The 20162-nt window shown below is 39.5% G+C and overlaps 2 protein-coding genes across 8 annotated transcripts in view; one reads left to right on the top strand and one right to left on the bottom strand.

The window, feature by feature from the left end:
* ociad2 (OCIA domain containing 2) overlaps positions 1–20162 on the top strand; it is a 160743-nt gene that overhangs the window by 41742 nt on the left and 98839 nt on the right. The gene's annotated exons all lie outside the window — the stretch shown is intronic.
* LOC132404740 (PGAP2-interacting protein-like) overlaps positions 1–20162 on the bottom strand; it is a 79690-nt gene that overhangs the window by 38357 nt on the left and 21171 nt on the right. For both annotated transcript variants that reach the window (XR_009515657.1, XM_059989167.1), the window contains exons 6-8: positions 14242–14324; positions 12308–12562; positions 4662–4772 (exon numbers count right to left, since the gene is read on the bottom strand). Coding sequence is in view for 1 of the 2 variants with exons in the window: in XM_059989167.1 (XP_059845150.1) it covers positions 4662–4772; positions 12308–12562; positions 14242–14324 (449 nt within the window). In the remaining variant the exon portion in view is untranslated. The remainder of the gene's footprint in view (positions 1–4661; positions 4773–12307; positions 12563–14241; positions 14325–20162) is intronic.

The following is a 20162-nucleotide window of genomic DNA, read 5'->3' as shown; positions in this document are numbered from 1 at the left end:
AATCTATGCAGTGAACACTCAGGGATCCTGCATCCATGGAGTTTGGGAGATTCTAGTTGTGTAATTATATCAGTTGCATGAGAACCGCTCAAAATAACCACTGCAGCACATCACACACTAGTATTTGAAATGCAACTTTTAAATAATTTGCCAAACTATGCATTATCTACTTACTATTTAAATAACAATGGTTTACACTGCATTTCTGCACCTTAAGGCCGCACAGAATTAAAATACAGCAAAAATAAATATAAACTATGAATTGATGATGCATTCACCATCACATGAAATATCAAATCTTCAAGAGGATATCACTGTTAATGAGCTCACACTGCACTGTAAGTTTATATAACATAAATACACTAAAAATATCTTTTCACCATTCAAAAAATATGAACTTGTTTAATATTCCCATAATTTTTTTAAATTGGATGCATGACAATTCTGGTTGCAAAAATACCAGATTAATTAAAATTTACTGTAGTAGGATTTCTGGAGATAGGACAATATGAGATTATATTCATATCATATCCAGCATTACTGACACTTGACAGAATGATAATGAGAAACAATGAGAGAGCAAAAGATCCCGGTGTTATTATCTACTGTTCACAATGTCACATTTTCATAAACAATGTAGTGAAACTGTTGCTGAACCTAACATGGTCCCGTGATACTACTAAAACCACTCAGCATGTCAAAAGATGTTTTCACTGGGTAGATCCCGCTGTATTTGGAGTATCATGAACAGCATTGACATCTCCACTGGCATCCTAGCACACTACTACCCACTCCCACGATGGATGTTGAGTAAGAGAATGAAAAAGTCTGAATGAGAGCTGCAAACATAATTCACCGTTAAAGAACTTCAAACATTCAAGCTGACCTCATTTATTTTAGACTGACAGGTGATCTGATGGCGGTTTATCATTCAAATAGCAATCACCTTCAATGGAAAATTTCAATTTAATAGGTTGGCAAGGATGAGGAGACACAAGTTTAAAACAGCTTCAATTATGTTTGATAATTTTGCAATAGTTCAAGATGTAATAGATAAAGTGGATGTTAGAAACCAGCAGCGTGATATATTTATCAAAAAAACAAGCTGAAGTTTATTGTCACCTGACTGTACATATACTGTATACAACCAGATGACTGTACATATACTGTATACAACCAGATGAGACATTCCTCCAGACCATGGTACAGCCACAATGCATATATCATACACAGCACATAAAAAATTACCGCAAATAAGTTAATAAAATACAATTTAAATTGCACAAAGCACACACAAAATGCTGGAGGAACTCAGCAAGCCAGGCAGCATCTATGGAAGAGCGTAGTCAATGTTTCGGGCCGAGACCATTCTCACCATCCCAGTGGTAAGACCTTGGTGGCTGTAGGTCTTACAGCCTCGGGAAAGATGTTGTTACCCAGTCTAGCAGTCCTAGCCCTGATGCTCCTTCTTGATGGTAGTGGGTCAAAGAGATTGTGGGATAGTTGGTTGGGATCTTCATCAATGCTTCAGGCCCTTCATCTGCAGTGCTCCTGGTAAACGTCACAAACGCATGGGGGGGGTGCAGGAAGGGAGACCCCATTGATCCTTAAGCTGGGTTTTCCTATCTTCAGTACAATTTTACAGTCCAGTGCCTTGCCGCTTTCATACCACACAATGATGCAGCCAGACAGTACACTCTCAATGATACTCCAGCAGAAAGTTGTTAGAGTAGGGAGGGGGAGCCTTGCACAACTTGATCTCCTCAGAAATTGTAGATGCTACTGTGCTTCTTGACCAAAGAGGTGGTGTTGTGGGTCCAGATTAGATTGTCCATTATGTGAACACCAAGGAACTTTGGTGGTAGAGCTATTGGTGTGTAATGGAGAATGGTCAACCTGTGCCTTCCTGAAGTCCACAATCATCTCTTTTGTCTGCATAGAAACTCAGGTTGTTGTTATTTGACAAGCCTCTCAACCTTCTCTCTGTTTGCCGACTCATCATTGTTGCTGCTGATGCCAACCACTAGTATCATCAGCGCAATTGATGTGGTTTGAGCTGGACTTAGCAATATCGACATGAGTCAGCAGTGAACCGGAGCAGGCTGAGCACACAGCACTGGGGAGCACCAGCACTCAACGTGATGGAACTTAAGATATTGCTGCCAACTCAGACTGACCGGGGTTTTTCCTTCAAGAAGCCCAATATCCAGTTACAAAAGGGGGCATTCACTCCCAATGAGGACAGTTTACCCACCAGCCAGAGGGATGTTATGTCACTGGGCGGTAATCTTTTAGGCCAGTTACTGTTGCTCTCTTGGGCACCAGGTTGATGCTAGCTGCCTTGAAGCCTGCAGGAACAGAGGATTGTTGCAGAGGAATGTTAAAGGTGTCCATTAAGGCTTTTGTTAGCTGGAATGCACAGTCCCTCAGCACCTGACCAGGTGTGGTGCCCTTTGCACACATTTGCTAGGATCCTCCTCAATTCTACTGCAGCCAGACAGGGTGCCTGTTCCTCATGGGGAGAGGGGGCTTTACACGATGTCACCTCAATCATTGCATCAAATCATGCATGGAAAGCATTCAGACTATCAGGAACGGAGGAACCACTGTCATTGACACACAGGATGGACTTGTAATCTTTTATGATTTGTATACCTTGCTGTGTGTGCTGCGTGTCCCTGGTGTCACAAGGTGCATGTAAATTTTCTGTTAGTACTCTTGCTTTGCCTTCTTGATGACATGGTTCTTGCTGACCTTATAGAGTCATCTTAAACATTCAGCAAAGCCATATTTAATGTTACCCAACAAGGGAGCATGCAAATGACAGCAATATATTGACATGGTTAATTTCTAGAAACAGAACCAGGATAGATCAGTCAATATTAGATTGCATGTGCCACAGATTGAGGGGGAATCAATGCTGGCCCTCAATTACTTCTCATCTAGTTTGAAGGATGAAGGGACTGAGTATGCTGTTAGCCTGTTGTGAGATAGACATAAAGAGCCTGTAAATGATAGGTTAAGCGGACAAACAGTTGGTAGATCCTGTATAATGTGAAAGAAAATGCAAAAGAAAAATAGTTATTATTTAAACAGACGCGACTACAAAATACTGCTGTCAAAGAGATCTGCCAATCCCAGTACATGAAAATGCTATCACATAGGTACAGCAAGCAACTAGAAAGGCTAATGAAATGATGATGACCTTGAATGGATGTGGAGAATAAAAGGAGGGAAGTATTGATATAAAAATATAAGGCAATAGTGAGACCACTTGTGGACTGCCACCAACTGTCTCGGTCTCTATTTGAGGAAGAAAGGTTTGCACTGGAGGCAATGTAGGGAACATTCACTACATTATTTCATCAAAATGAGAGGCTTTACATATGATGACAGTTTGGAACTATACTCAGTGCAGTACAGACAACAAGAAATTATTTTTATGATTCTGTGGGGGCATGGATTGTTTCAGAAAATGAGGCAGTTTCAGATGATAAGAAGCAAATTTCATCTCTGAGGATTATGAATATTCAAAGTGCTGCTCCACTCCAGAATGTTGTAGAGATGGAGTCACTGAATACATATGGGCTCAAGGGAGTCAAAAAGTATAGTGAGAGGGCAGGAAATTAGCATTAGTCAAGACTGAATCAGCTGAGATCTTATTGATTGATGGTTTAGGCTCTGCAGCAATAAGGTAAGCATTGGGCAGTTCTTCTTTTTCCTGACTTGCAATGTACTTGAAATACATTACTGGCTGACTTTACTAGATATTGTTTCTCTGCATGCCTTCAAAAAGGTAGATAGGGTAGTCCTGACTAACATGGAAGTCATTCTGTAAAAAATACCAATTGAACTGAACTATGCAGTTTCCTGACTGGTTTTGATCACTGGAAGAAATGGAGTAGGATTTATTGTTTATTTATAAGATGTGAACTGCCAGTTCAGCATTGATCACCCAATTCTGATTGACTTTGATATTGCACTAAACCACCTCTTGAACAATCATCCATGGTGAAAATACTTCCTCAGAGAAAGTGGCTTTGATACAACAAAGTAATTCATTCAGGTAGTTCATAAGTTAATTTAGAGCCGGTCATAATCTCTATGACTGGAACCATTCATAGGCCAGACCAATTAACACTGGTAATTCTCTTGCTCATGGAGCATGAATGAAGCAAGTGATTGTTGTAAAAATAATCAGTAGTTTCATGTTTACTGATAATGATAGCTTTATTCTTTTTTAATTTATCACTGCCATTGTGGAATTTGAACTCCTGATTTCTGGGTCATTAAACCGGGCCTCTGGGGTAAAAGTAACGTATACTCAATTCCCGTTGTACTGTACCCATGAAACTACCAGGTAGTTATTTCTCTTTAGTGGACCAAGTTTTGTTTTTCTGTGATTACAAAGCAAAAGAGTGAGGCGAAGGAAGACTGTAAACAGGTTGTGTTCAGTCATAATAGGCTGGGCACAATGTGGGGCAATTTTATGATCTATTAATCTTTCCTCAGCCAGTATCTTTTACAGTTTGGATCTTATCAAAGCGATAAACCAAATTTAAAATGTGTTAATAAATATAAAAATATTAACACTTTATACACATATTAAAACCAGCCAGTTAAAGTGTATTTTCCCCACTGTCTAAAGTAATGGCACTTACATCGTTTGACATACTTCATCAAGAGCGGAGCCGCATTTCTGTTTAGCATTGGGAATAATTTAGGCCGTTTACCAAAGAATAATCCCAATCCAATCAAATGCATCAGCGTTCCTGTGAAAGGGAGAACAATTTAAGTTTTGAAGTCGCCACAGTACAAGTATTAAGCCAACTGACTTTTTGTAGAGTAATCAAGTCAGCCCCCATGTCCTGCTCTTTCCTCACAGCCCCACACATTTTTAATTAGTTATCTAGTTCTCTTTTAATATAATCATGTTTCCCTGAAATGTTTCTCCCCCAACACTCAGACAACTTGGCCCACTTGATTTTCAAATACCAGGCAACACCTCTTTTCAATGATAGACAGAACGTAATAGTCAAAACACACATTTTAGAAATGAAAATTATCTCAATCATACATGGAATAGATCAGGATCCCTATGATCAATCCACAGTACTTGCAGTTCTTTGTTCCCATAAGATTTGCTGCTTCATACAATTTGGTTGCTTAGTAAATTAGATTCACAACTGTGTTAAAGATATCAACCAACAACTGACAGGAAATAATACTGAAATAAGTTTAAAATATTTGTCTGCATCAGAATAAAACTCAACTTGAAATAACAGTGTACAACATCAATATGAATATTAAAAATGAAAGTACAATTGATTGATTCACAGGGATCATTAATTCTCTTGGTGGCTTGGGAACAAGTGTACTATTCTGAATTAGTGAAACAATAACCACAACCCAGAAAGCATTTCTCAGAGGGATTGGTGCCACTAAAACAGGGTGTGTTTCGGCTTTCATTAACCATCAGTGCAGATCATCCAACAGTTTAAAACATAATACATTTCTATACAACACACAGGAGGTGGAAAAAGGTGGATATTCAGCAGCTTGCTTGTATTTAGATTATAACTCAATTCACTCAATTGCTAGCATCAGCAACTCACATTCATTTCAACGCGAGCAAGTTTTCCTCCTGTAGTTTCACATTTTTCTGAATACAATATCACACTAGAATTTAGAGTCTAAGGTGCTGTCATCACTCCAATATCTTGCTCAGTGCTCTCCCACAATGTGTCACTAGACTATCAGGACCTGGTAGCAAGAACAATACCTTACTCACTTGCCAACAAATTAATTAGTTTTTGTGCATCACAGGATCCAATCTATGTGAAAAATCAATGTTTGGAAAAACTGAGGACTTCACATGGATTTAAGTCCACAATTTTTGTTTCAGGTTCTTCAGTACGTGTGCCATGTAGTGGATGGAACAGAATTAACACAACACATTATTCAACCTAATAAGTCCAATCCAACTTCTAGACCAATCCAATTCTGTCACTACTTTTTCCTGAAAGTCTATTAATTAACCCCTGCCAATGCCTATCCAAAACCCTTCTGAATGCTGCTTCCAGCACTTTAGTTCTAAACCAATAACAATGCACATTTAAAAGAAATTATTTCCTTCCTGCTTCCTGCAATTTTTTTACCCATCACTCTAAATCCATGGAAACCATTTGCAAATGGGAACAGCTCCTCTCTTGCTTTAACCATTTGTAAAAACTTATACTTTTGCCAAAATTCATGTTAATTATCCTAATTATCTAATCATACTACTTCAAGGATGACTCAGCTTTTCCACTTTTTACCTTCCAACATTTGGCTTCACCGCCTGGCCAAGTGCCTTGATGTCCCAAAAGAAGTTGTTCTTGCCTCCAATTAAGAAATTCTATTTAGCTTGTTCACTGCCTTTCTCCAATGCCACAGGGATAAAGGAGGCTTCCTCTAGCTGAAAGATCTAAAACCAGGGCTGACAGTCACAGGAGAAGAAGAAAGACATTCTGAGCAGAGCCAAAGAGAATTTTTTTTCACTCGAAAGGTTTGTGGGGGGACAAATGGCTGAAAATGTTTAAAAAGATATATTGATTTCTAGAAACAAAAATGCATCACAGGGAACAGGAAGAGATCAGAAACATGGTTTGGGATAGCAGATCAATCAATATTGTCTACAAGGGCAGTACAGATTTGAAGCAGTGTGTGTTTACCCCTCCTGCTGTTCTCCAATCTTTCATTGATTACTGTTCTTAACGTTCTTCCACAGACCTTTAATCCAATCAGTCTACCAGGAACATATCCAACAATTCTGCACTGGGTTGAAAACATACTGATTAAAGATGTTAAGAGCCATAGAAAGATTAAACTCAGAAGCCTGCCATTGGGTGCTTTGAGTCCACACTGACCATCAACCCACTTACATTGACCTGCCATTCATCTCTTTTTTAAAGAAAAATTCCCTGAACATGCTTCAGAAATTCATCTCCTCCTTTGTATAATGGCATCCAACAAACTACTGCATACATGTGCACTAAAATGTACTTTGTTTATTTTTTTGTTCTAATTGTGTTCTTTCTTGTGTGTGTATGTCAGGTGTAGGTTGCTACTGTATGTGCTTGTGATGCTGCTGCAAGTAAGTTTTTCATTGCATCTGTGCATACATACATGTATGTGTGTGATAAGAAAAACAACCCGTCTTTGACTTTGTCATTTATACCACTTTCTAGATTTTTATAAGTACCACAACCACTTGCATCTTCCAAAGCATCTCTGTAATTTGCTCTTGCACAGTTTTACTTAAGCATCCCTTTGTAAAAATGCCATATGAGGGTTTACCCAAATTTAGCTTACCTAATCACTAGCTCTCTTTCCAGCAACCTACTCTACCCATGATTCCATATTCTAAGCTTGTGACACTCACCTCGCCTTAAATGTCTGACCATAGCCCTCTAACTCTGTGTCATAGAGTCAAAAGAGCCATAAATAATCGTATGGAAAAAGACCTTTGTCCCCGCTCATCCATGCCAGCCAAGATGCCATGCTGAGCACATATCTCTCCAAACCTTTCCTTTCCATGAAATATCCAATGAAAAATTCAGCTGGTGTTGCTGAATGTAGTAAGTAGAAAAGCCAAAATGAATTTGCTGATATTGTGAAAGTAATGTGGGAACATTTAGAACAAAAACAGTTATTGATTGTGGAACACTTTAGATATCACAAGTGGAATCAACAGGGAGGGTACTAAAGGACATTTCAGTGTACGTAGCTGAATTGCAGAACTGGTCTGAGCATTGTCTTTGCAATGATGGACTTAATGATGTATTGAGAAATCATATAGTTTGTGGAATCATACGAGAAAGCATTAAAAATAGCTCCTACTGAAGCACAACTGTCATTTAAAAGAGCAGTTGAAATGGAATCTGCAATCAGAGATGCAACTGGGTTGCAGTCAGGAATGGAAATCAAAACAAACAAAAGTGAAACATCTAAAAAGAAACCCACCGGACTGAACAAATTGTGTCAACCAACACACACAAAATCCTGGTGGAACACAGCAGGCCAGGCAGCATCTATAAGGAGAAGCACTGTCGATGGTTCGGGCCAAGACCCTTCGTCAGGACTAACTGAGAGGAAAGATAGTAAGAGATTTGAAAGTAGTGGGGGGAGAGGGAAATGTGAAATGATAGGAGAAGACCAGAGGGAGTGGGGTGAAGCTAAGAGCTGGAAAGGTGATTGGCAAAAGGGATACAGAGCTGGAGAAGGGAAAGGATCATGGGACGGGAGGCCTTGGGAGAAAGAAAGGGGGAAGGGGGAGCACCAGAGGGAGATGGAGAACAGGCAGAGTGATGGGCAGAGAGAGAGAAAAAAACAAACAACTAAATATGTCAGGGATGGGGTAAGAAGGGGAGGAGGGGCATTAACGGAAGTTAGAGAAGTCAATGTTCATGCCATCTGGTTGGAGGCTACCCAGCCAGTATATAAGGTGTTGTTCCTCCAACCTGAGTTTGGATTCATTTTGACAATAGAGGAGGCCATGGATAGACATATCAGAATGGGAATGGGACGTGGAATTAAAATGTGTGGCCACTGGGAGATCCTGCTTTTTCTGGCGGACCGAGCATAGGTGTTCAGCAAAACGGTCTCCCAGTCTGCATCGGGTCTCACCAATATATAGAAGGCCACACCGGGAGCACTGGACGCAGTATACCACACCAGCCGACTCACAGGTGAAGTGTCGCCTCACCTGGAAGGACTGTCTGGAGCCCTAAATGGTGGTGAGGAAGGAAGTGTAAGGGCAGGTGTAGCACTTGTTCCGCTTACAAGGATAAGTGCCAAGAGGGAGATCAGTGGGAAGGGATGGAGGGGACCAGTGGACAAGGGAGTCACGTAGGGAGCGATCTCTGCAGAAAGCAGGAAGCGGGGGGGAGGGAAAGATGTGCTTAGTAGTGGGATCCCGTTGGAGGTGGTGGAAGTTACTGAGAATTATACGTTGGACCTGGAAGCTGGTGGGGTGGTAGGTGAGGACAAGGGGAACCCTATCCTGAGTGGGGTGGCAGACGGATGGGGTGAGGGCAGATGTGCAGGAAATGGGAGAGATACGTTTGAGAGCAGAGTTGATGGTGGAAGAGAAGCCCCTTTGTTTAAAAAAGGAAGACATCTCCTTCGTCCTGGAATGAAAAGCCTCATCCTGAGAGCAGGTGCAGCGGAGATGGAGGAATTGTGAGAAGGGGATAACATTTTTGCAAGAAACAGGGTGGGAAGAGGAATAGTCCAGGTAGCTGTGAGTGTGTGTGAACAAATTGTGTGACTGTTGTGGCAGAAGCTCAAATCACCAGAACAATGATGGTTTAAAGGTGAAACTTCCAGAAAATGCAACAAAGTAGGATGCGTATAAAAAGCATGTTGGGCAGAAAAAATTAAATGAACTGCACAGGGCAGAGTAAATGATAAAATGTCAAATTGCAGTTTCAAAAAGAGCACTAATCTGTATGTTATTCATGAAAAATCTGATAATGATGACAGCAATACAGGACTCAGTACAATGTGAAAACTAACAAGAGACAAGCAATATGACTTACACCAGAAATGAATGGCATCTAACTAAAATGGAATTGGTCACTGGCTCAGCCGTTTTATTCTTTTCACAAAATGTGTTTGAACAGCATTTCAAAGATACTAAACTGAAGACTGCAGATATTCAACTAAGAACTTACTCTGAAAAAAGGTACCTCGTGTGGGGATGACATTTGTAATAGTGAAATACAACAACCAACAAGCTACATTGGGTTGTAGGTGGTAAAAGCAAGAGTACCAGCAATGGGGATGTTTGAAGCTGAGAAAACTACTACTTGATTTGAGATCTATCTACCATTTGCATAGCACATCCCCTGTAATAAAGTCAACTGAAAGCGAATTAAGGAAGATACTGAATGATGCCACAACAGTGTTCAACGACGGCACTGGAAAACTCAAACCCATCAAGGGTAAAATAGTGTTAAATGAAAATGCCACACTCTAGTTTTACAAAATCTATCCAGTTCCTTATGCTCAATAGTTCAATTGACCATGTCCCTGTAGCCACAGCAGAACTAAATTATAACAGGAGGCAGCCCTCTTGACCTGCTAACTCTGCACTGCAGACTACTTTGCACACAAGGATAAAGAAACTGAAATAACCAGTAGATTTAAAGAATGACATCTGCACAAATAGCATGAAAAAGCTGACAGTGACCCAAAGTCCAACTCAGAGTATGTTTCACATTTTTGCAGATGACGTAGAGAAATGCTGAATGTTCAGTAGTTTGCATATAGAGCACAGATGAAAATTTTTATGGATAAATACCTTGAACAGTTAAGGATGCCTAGTCAATAGAAAAATAACTGGCTAAGGAAGTATGTCTTCCATTTTAGAAAAAGGGATAGTCAATGTTTCAGAGAGATGTCTGGCTTTAGAATTTCAACTGCACTTCCACCACTGCTGTCTTCATCAATAAAGTATTTGCTGCAAATAAAGCTTTGCCAAAAATCATTAAGAGGAGAATGAATATTCTCCTTTACAATACTGATGTCTTTGTCTTCTCATAAGATATAGGAGTAGAATTAGGAAATCGATTCTGTTCAGCCATCTCATCATGGTTGCCATTTTCCTTTGGCACTCAATCTCCTGCTTTCTCCCCATATCCCTTCATGCCCTGACTATTAACCTAACCTCTGCCTTAAATATACCCAATGACCTGGCCTCCACAGCAACCTGTGGCAATGAATTCCGAAGAATCTCCACTCTCTGGCTAGAGAAATTCCTCTGCATCTCCATTCTAAATGGACATCCTTCTATTCTGAGAGTGTCCTCTGGCCTAAGACTCCCCCATCATAGGGAAAATCCTCTCCACATCCACTCTATTGAGGCCTTTCAACATTCGACAGGTTTCAATGAGACATTCTTTTGAATTCCAATGAGTACAAGCCCAGAGCCATTAAACACTCCACAAATGATAAACCTTTCAATTCTGGAATAATTTTTTGTGAACCTCCTTTGAACCTTTCCCAACATCAGTACATCCTTTCCTATATAAGGAGTCCAAAACTGCTCACAATACTCCGAGTGAGGCCTCACCAGTGCTTTATAAAGTTTCAACATTACAACTTCGTTTTATGTCATAAAGTGTGAGAACAAACAGGAGTTTATAAAGAATCTCAAGATGATATTTCCCCTTTAGTGTGAAACTAAAATCTTTATAGCCTATCATTTTCATTATGTAACCATGTAACTTTATTAAATTCCTTCCAATATGCATATGCACGAGATTCTTCTGTAGACTTAGTGGTGTATTTTGAGTAGCCATGAAACCATATTGGAAATCTAATGGTAAAATGAATTGCTACAAAATGTTTCAGGAGGAAGTATAGACGAAAATATTTCTCCCTCTTGACTGCATACAAATACCCAAATTAAAAATCCCCCTCTTAAGCATCACATTTGAGAAGTTATTTCTCCAGTCTTAACACCAGAATTAAGATCAAGCACTTGCAAGTTAAGAATACAGGAAATCAAGCATTCATTATCTTTAAAGTTTGTGGAGACTCAATCAAGCAAAAATTCGATGACTGTGATCAAAAGACTTAGGATAGGGGATCATGAGAAATATGAAACAAATACTATTAATTGGATTTGAGGTACAGAGCAACCATTTGGAACAGCAGAGCTAGCTCAAAGGATTAAATGATTACTCTTGTTAGCAAAAACATGAAACATCCTTCCTTACATGGTTAGTTACCTTGGTGCAAATGATTCATGGAATCTCGCCACACTGCCCGAGGGCACTCCTCAGCAGCATTATCCTACTTCAAGTAAATGGTTGCAAAACTTGCTCAGATCATGGTAAGGTTGAACACAAAGGACTGACTTCCTTATCTGCCCGTTCCACCAAGTCCAGATTACCTCAGTCAATTGGTCTGTTTGTCTTAAACTACTGACTATAAGCTAGTTTATCTCAAACTGTATTTTTTAATAATTCATTAGAATTCACTAAAATTACACTGAATACACATGCTCTTCTTCTGCAGTAGTCCATCCATTTTAAATTTTGGCATGCTGTGCATTCAGAAAAATGCTCTTCTGCACATTGCTGTTGTGAGTTACTGTTGCCTTCCTGTCAGCTTATAAACTCTAGAGACTGTTACTTTTATTTTCAAAAGACATTGAAACAAGGAAAGCTTTCAAGCTGTTCATTTGTTTGCTCACTGGCAAAAACGTGCTTCACCCTTCCTAATTAGTTTAATCTATATTTTAGTTTAAATCACATACCCAAAACCACCATAGATTTTTCTCTTGTGATGGCACCTCCAGGCACAAAGTTGTAAGCTGTACACCACACTGTACCAAGAATCTCCAGCAAATACACCAACATTGCCGTGCCTAAGGCTTTTCCGGGACCTCCTGAGCTGATGAGATGTTCAATTATGTGCGGCCAGAGTGACATAGCGTAAACAGCTAACACAGTTCCAGCAGCAAATGCTCCTTCCCTCCGAAGGTAAATGAGACAAATTGCTGATGTGACTCCTGTAATGGCAATAATAAAAAATTACTACTGTAATAGCAATCTCCATGCAACAGACACTATAGAATTAGTGCAAGTTAGAACTTCATTCAATAAACCAAGCCTGTCTATAAAAATTGCTGAAACCAAGGATTATAATTCTGGTAAAGGCCAAATCTTGCTGCACAATTCTGAATGGAACTATGCAAAAAAAAATTTAAATATTTTTAGTGAAATATATAGTTATTCTGCATCATTTTCTCCCCTCCAATTGAGCATGTAATTGATTCCACTCTCTTCATTTTAAAGTACTTTCCTTTGAAAAGAATTCACCGACTCTGCTTCAACAACGGCCTGCGGTAAATTCCACGCTTTAACTATCTACTATCAAGAGATATTTAAAAATACATAATTTGCTTTTTTTGAGATTGCCCAATACTTAAAACTTTCCCATACCCTATTTAGATATACGCTTGTTGACTTCCATTGGGAAGGCAATTAAAATATTGGCCTTTCCCCAAAAAGTATCTATTGACATCCTGTAGACATTCACTAAATTAACGTAGGAGGAGGTGGATGCTTTGAAGTTAAGCTGACCTAAACAGCATTGACATTACCACACCCATGTTAGAGACTTGTTGGATTCTCCTTTTGGCACATTGAAAAACTACTGTACTTCAGTACTTATCTTGGGCTTGTATGAGACATTCTTCTCACTCGTTGTCTATTGAATAGTTAAGTTAAAATAAGTAGTGCAAAATAACAAACAATAAATAGCGAGGTAGTGTTCAATATCCATTTCAGAATCGGGTGTCAGAAGGGGAGAAGCTGTACCTGAATCACTGAGTGTGTGCCTTCAGGCTTCTGTACTTCCTTCTTGACAGTAACAGTGTGAAGAGGGCATGTTCCTCGGTGGTGGGGATCCTTAGCGATGGACGTCGCCTTCTTAAGGCACTATACTGTGAAGATGTCTTGGATGCTGCAGAGGCTGGTACCCATGATAGAGCTGACTAATTTTAAAAGTTTCTGCAAATTATTTTGATCTGTGCAGTAGCAGCCCTCCACCTCCCCCCCCCCCATACCAGACAGTGATGCAGCCAGTCAGAATGCTCTCCACAGCACATTTATTAAAGTCTGAGTGCTTTAGTTGACAAATCAAACCTCCTCAAACTACCAATGAAATATAGTCAGTCTTGCCTTTATATCTGCGTCAATATGTTGTGTCCAGGTTATGTCCTCAGAGACAGTGAGACCCAGGAACTTGAAACTGCTCACTCTCCACTTCTGATCCCTCAATGAGGATTGGCTTGTGTTCCCTCATCTTACCCTCCCTGATGTCTACAATCAGCTCTTTCATCTTGCTGATGTTGGCTGCAAGGTTGTTGCTGCGACATCACTCAACTAACTAGTATATCTTGCTCCTGTATGTCCTTCCATCACCATCTGAAATTCTGCCATCCATGGCTGTATTATTAGCAGCTTATGATATCTGCTATTTATTTGCAAGTAGCACACGGGAACAGAACTGGAATAGCTATAAAAGCCACATGGCCAAAATGCCAGCTGACCCGTAATGATTTGACAACAGGAATACAGCATCAGCTTAGTTTAGGTATCATAGGTCCACAGATTAGCATGCACCTACAGTGAAAAATGTTTCTCCACAAATACAAAGTACATTCAAACACTATAAATCTCATACCTGTTAGCCAAAAGGCAATGGTGTCAACAGAGGCCCAAAATGTTAACATCACACCAAAAGCCAGGGCAACCAAAATCACACCCCTGAAAGACAAAGGAAGCTTATTTTAGAAAACATTTTAAAAATACCCTGTATCTGTCGTAAATGCAAGTTAAATAAACTTCAAAACTCTCAGCCCCTTCCCCCCACCCCAGTAACATTTTGAATTTCTGCAGTAACTGGGGATCGGTATAGAAGAATGAAGTAGATAATGAAGGATGAGAAGAAGAGACGGAATGAGATAAAAGGCAAAAATGTGAGCTGCAAAAGAAAAGGCAAGACAAGATAGAAAGTGGAGAGGCGGAGAGAGGGAGAGGAACAGGTGTCTGGAAGTTCAGAGTCATGCTTGCAGAATGAATGGAGACAGGTTGCAGCCCCCAGGCCTTAATATCTAAATTAACAATTTCAAGTAACAACCCTGGTTTTTGCATCCAGAGTGTCACTGTACTCATTTTCAATTTTGTTTGTTTTGTCCTTTCATACCCAATTGCTTTTTATTGGAAACTCAATGTAATTTTGACAAATTTAGCCTGCACTCGTTCACAGACATTCTTTCTGTTCTCTTTGCATCAAGATGCTTTTTCCACCTTCACTTCTCCAGTTCTCTCTCAACTGACTTGTTGTTCAATTCAAGCATTTTGTATTCTATTGATGACAACCCACCTTTTTAAATATGGATTTCTGAAACAATGATTGAGATGCAATTTTTTTTCACTTAAAAAAGACTCAGAGATTCTCTGGAGGTGGAGGCTGAGGGTGACCGTTGAGTAGTGATTCCCAGCAGGTGTGGTTACATATCCTAAGGGGGTGTTAGGCAAAATAGAATTCATCAGGGAGGTGTTCAACATTCTTGGGGGAGAGTCAGTAAGCAGCACCCTAACTTGAGGCACAAGATCTGACCAATAGTTGGAGAACAGGCACTTCCAAAAGAGAGTGAGGCAGTGGAACTCAGGAAGAACAATAGCTCTGCAGGCAGTGAGCACTCGTCATTACAGCGTGCCTGAAACTCGGCAATCGTATCCAACCTTACCAAACAGACGTTATTGGCGATGCATAAATTAACAGCCAGGGTGCTCAACACTTCCCCTTGACTAATGGCACAGAAAGTCTCATGAAAGATTAATAATGCGTGCTGTATCGGAAGTGCTCACCACTGTTCTCAAAATGGATTCCAGTATTGTAAAATTAATCCCTCTGAGTCAGACCTGTAGCTTGTCATAATGACAAAATGAGTGATGACATTGTGCATAGTTGATACTCAGAGCTACAAAAAAGCAGAATTTGGAATACAACTGGATGAGTGAACTGTGCAAGACAACAAGGCATTGCTAATGGCATATGTATGGTTTTTCAAAAATGGAAAAGTTTATGAAATTCTCTTTTGTAAAAAGTTAGAAACAAATATCAATGGAGAACCAGTCTTAGACAAACACAAAACGTATATTGAGGATAAAGGTATTCCGATTAGGAACATGATTTCTTGTGTAACTTATGGAGTACCATATATGATAAGTTACCATGCTGGTTTAGTGGCATTTGTGAAAAAAGAAATTCCAAGTATATTTGCAATCCATTATTTAATTCATCCTCAACATCTTGCAGCCAAAAAACCTCAGCCAGCAACTCTCTTCAAGCCTGACTCTTGTCATATCTGCTCTCTCTCCAGTTATGCCAAGATAACAATGAAGAGTTTGAATGCTTGCTTCTTCACACTGAACTGTGTTGGCTGTCAAAAGGCTGCTGCTTAAAACATTTCTTTGATCTTTTTGACACTGTGATTGAATTTTTGCTCAAGTCGACAAGAGTTTCAGAAACAAGATTGAACTACGTGGCATACCTAGCCAATCTGTATGACAAAATGAATATTTAAATATGAAACTAAAAGTTGAGATTTTTTCAGTTTAATCCAGGCAAAAAATGAAGTATCCACTTTTATTGAAAAATTGGAAATATATAAGCAAAACATTGGGAGAAGAATGTTCTCAGTTTCCCTGCATGGAAAGTATGGCATTTTCTTTCACAGACAGTGATTTGCAAGAGTACTGCTACGCCTGCGGTCACAAAAGGAGGATTTTCAGAATTGATTAAAGGAAATTCCAGATTGGGTAATTAACCCATTCTTTGCAAGATGGAAGAACAGGAAGAGAGCTTGCAAGAAGAAATTATCAAAATTCAGAAAGATAAAGAGGCAAAAGTGCTTTTCAAAAATGTTGGCTTTATTGGTATGTGGCTACACCGTCAAATGACGTTTCCTGGTCTTTGGAGAGAAGCCAAGTTGTTCTTCATTGCGTTTCCATCCTCCTACCTTGTTGAGAGGGGCTTCAGTGCAGTAAACCACATACTCACAAGAAATAGAAACTGCTTGGACATTGTTACATATGGGGACTTAAGGCTTTTGCTGTCACAACTTGAACCAGATAATTTAATGCTTACTAAAAACCATCAAGGATTACTTTGATATCGAAGCTGCTGTACAGTGCACAGGTACCATGTAAGCTAAGTTTAAAGACAATTAAAATTTTATAGCAGTAATGTTAGCATATGGTAGACATGCTCTTACATAAAGAGAGCACCAGAAAATATACTCTGCCTGTGGGGCATAGGCAAGTATGAAGGTGCTTCAGGAGAGCATTGGCAAGTATGAAAGTGATCTAGAGGGTGTTGGGCTAAAAAAGGTTGGGAAACTGACCAAGGGGAACCACCTAGGACATAAATGAAGAAGGGCTGATTCCCACACTGATTTATCTTGTACTTGAGAGCAATGCAGGAAGAATCTCACAAGACATTAAGTTCATTAGCACTTGTATCTCTTTGACAAGGCCAGAAATATTTACATCACATATACTGTCAGCCCACCTTAGCAACTATTGCTCCAGCTTTCCTTTTTTTGTTCACTCCTTACAAAACACACGCACACGAATCAAGTAGGCTAACCTGAAATTGTAATACTGGAACGGTTTTCTGAAATCCAGTCACCTCTGGCTGGCAGAGACATCCTCCATGCTAGTCAGCTCATCACTATTTGCTGCAACTGTGCATTGAAACATGTGAATCTGAATGTGGGGGAGGTTAGACGGCAACACAAATATAGGTCACAAAGTAAATGTGAGGACAACACAGGAGGTTACAGAAAGGATATGGATAAGTAACAAAGACCTGGCATTGGAATATAATGTGGGAAAATGTGATATTGTTCATTATGCCAAGCAAAAACAAAGCATGTAGATGCAAGATTGAAGATATGTGGCACAGAGGGGTCTTTATATCCAAAGTTTCAAAGTACATTTATTAACAAATTCTGTGTACAGAATACACAATTCCCGAAAGACTAGCAGTCAAGTACAACAAGTACTGAGGAAAGCTAGCAATCGTCATTTATTCCTGGGAGAAGTGAATAGAAAAATGTGGAGGTTATGCCTCAATAATTTAGGACATAAGTTCAATCACATCTGGAGTATGGTGTACAGTATTGGTCTCCTTTGTTTTGTAACTTCAAAACATAAAACTAATTGAAAGATAAACACAGAGCCAGGAGTAACTCATCTCTAGTTTTGTTTATTTTAGTGAGGGGTGGACTTAAAGACATGGTGGCACGATGACATATGCCATTTATGTACTTTTACACATAATCCATAATGAATTATGTACACAAAGAATGCTTAACCAAACAATATATTTACAACAATACTCAAATATTATGGAAATATTAAGTGCAGGTGGTCTCCCCCCCACCCACCTTTACAAAGGTAGAGCATTCTATGAAACTTTTCTTAAGCTGAAATGGCGTAAAGCGAAGAACCATTAATATGGGAAAAATTTTTGTAAAAGCAAAAATCCTCTTTGTAATGCAAAAACAGGTTACTAATGTAGGTCTTTTGTAAAAGTGAAGTGGAGTAAAGCGAACATTCGTAAAGCAGAGGACACCTGTAGACAATACTCCTCCTTGCTGAGCTATAAACTCCAGGTGACTATAGAATGCATCTCAAGTATCTGCTATATGTTATATAAAACAACTACTGTATAGACATCCACAGCATAGTTAATTTTAAATTGTCCCATTCAGGACTAAAGATTTTAATTCGCTGTGGAGGATTTCTTACTCTTCTGAGATAACATCTTTTCTGATCAGGGAGGTGACTCTGCTTGGTAGGTGAGACTTGTGCTTGAAAACAATCTCATCTTTGATGGAATAACAACTGTCAATCCCCAATAAGGCAACCTCCATCAAGGGCAAGTTCACCCCGGAGCTGATTTTAAAAAAAAGGGGAAATGAGAATTTCTGCTGCATATTCCAGCCATTTTGTGCAGCCATGTAGACCTGAGACAATATGTTTCTCTTTAGATCATCTCTGCCGTAACGGAACTTTCGATTTGCATTAGGGAGAATACTGCAATTTTGTAAATTTTTCAAGTATTTCCTTTTCCAAGAGAAAACGGGAACAATCAGTCAGCATTTCCATAATTAGATATTCTCTTCAATTCGATCTTGAAATTGTGTCCTTTAAGAAACAGACCCCATCTCTGCTGATGTTTGTGGAACACCCTTCTGTGGATTGAAAATGGACGCTAGTGGCTGATGATTAGTAATGAGGGTAAAGTCTCTCCCATTCAAGTACTCCAACATCTCACAAACCATCCCTCAATGCATCACTAAGCCTATCATTGAACTGACAATGCTCGTATAATCTCTTCAATTCAGCAACTGAAGCTGAAATGGACTCCCCTTCCTGTTGATACTACTTATGAAATCAAAAGCATTCCGCAATCAACAATGGTTTTGCTTCTAAATGTTCCTGCATTACTTTCATAATATCAGCAAAGCTCATTGTGGCTCGTTTGGTCAGAGCAGTCAAATGTCTGAGCAATCTGTAATCCTTTCCACCCAATGCACTCAGCAAAACGGGCAATCATTTCTCAAAGGCTATTCCATTTGCTTTAAAATACTACTGAATACACTCCGTATAAAATATCCAATTATCTTTTGAGCAATTGAACGCATCTAACCTTCCGATAATAGGCAGCCATTTCTACTTTTTTAAATTTATGATTATTGTTACGAACTATAACGTTTTAGAAATGAACCAGCAGCAATAGACTACACATGGAGTCTAGTTTTGATGTTAAAACCATTATCTTTATTAGTAACCACTTATAATATAGTAACTTAAACCAAGATAAACAAAAGTTAAGTGTTATGCGTAAATATGTGTATAAATACCTCCCAAACTATATTGAGCTTGGAGGGGAAAACCAAGCTTAGAGTCTTGAGATGGTAAAGTAGGGAAAGTTCAGTTCATCCACAGAATAAATGATAGGAGAGAGATGTTTGTAATCCAGGGTAAAAGTAGAGAGAAGGCAATTATATCAAATTCCGTAGGTTCCATGATGGCAAAACGAGATAACAGCCGCCGTAGATTTTATCCATCTTCATTCCAAATCCACAGACGAATTATCACTGAAAGTGACTTGTCACAGGGATATCGTCTTCAAGTGAATTACCACACCACATACCCAGGTAAGGGTTAACACTTAAGAGGTCTCCACAGGATATCCCAAACAAAATCAACTCCTGTGGATTATACAAGATGATAGCCATGCATTTGATGTGCACTGGATCGATAATCAACCCATCCTTGTGGGCATAGGAGAGTTCCAGACCCCAGCTGTGACAAGCTGAAGCTACTGGCTTTTTCCAGTCTCCCTCGTGGTTATTTAAACATCTGCAAGCAACAGTGTCAGCCGGTGACAGACATCATAGTCCCGCCTCACTCAGGCACTTCCTTAAATTGACAGTCCACAGCAAACAAAACCTACGGGTTCGTAACATTATCAACACATACTCACTGTTTATGAACCCAAAGATCCTGTCCATTTTCTGCCTT

Source organism: Hypanus sabinus, chromosome 14, assembly GCF_030144855.1.
Source record: "Hypanus sabinus isolate sHypSab1 chromosome 14, sHypSab1.hap1, whole genome shotgun sequence".
Classification (NCBI taxonomy): Eukaryota; Metazoa; Chordata; class Chondrichthyes; order Myliobatiformes; family Dasyatidae; genus Hypanus; species Hypanus sabinus.
This window is presented reverse-complemented; position numbering and strand designations above follow the sequence as displayed.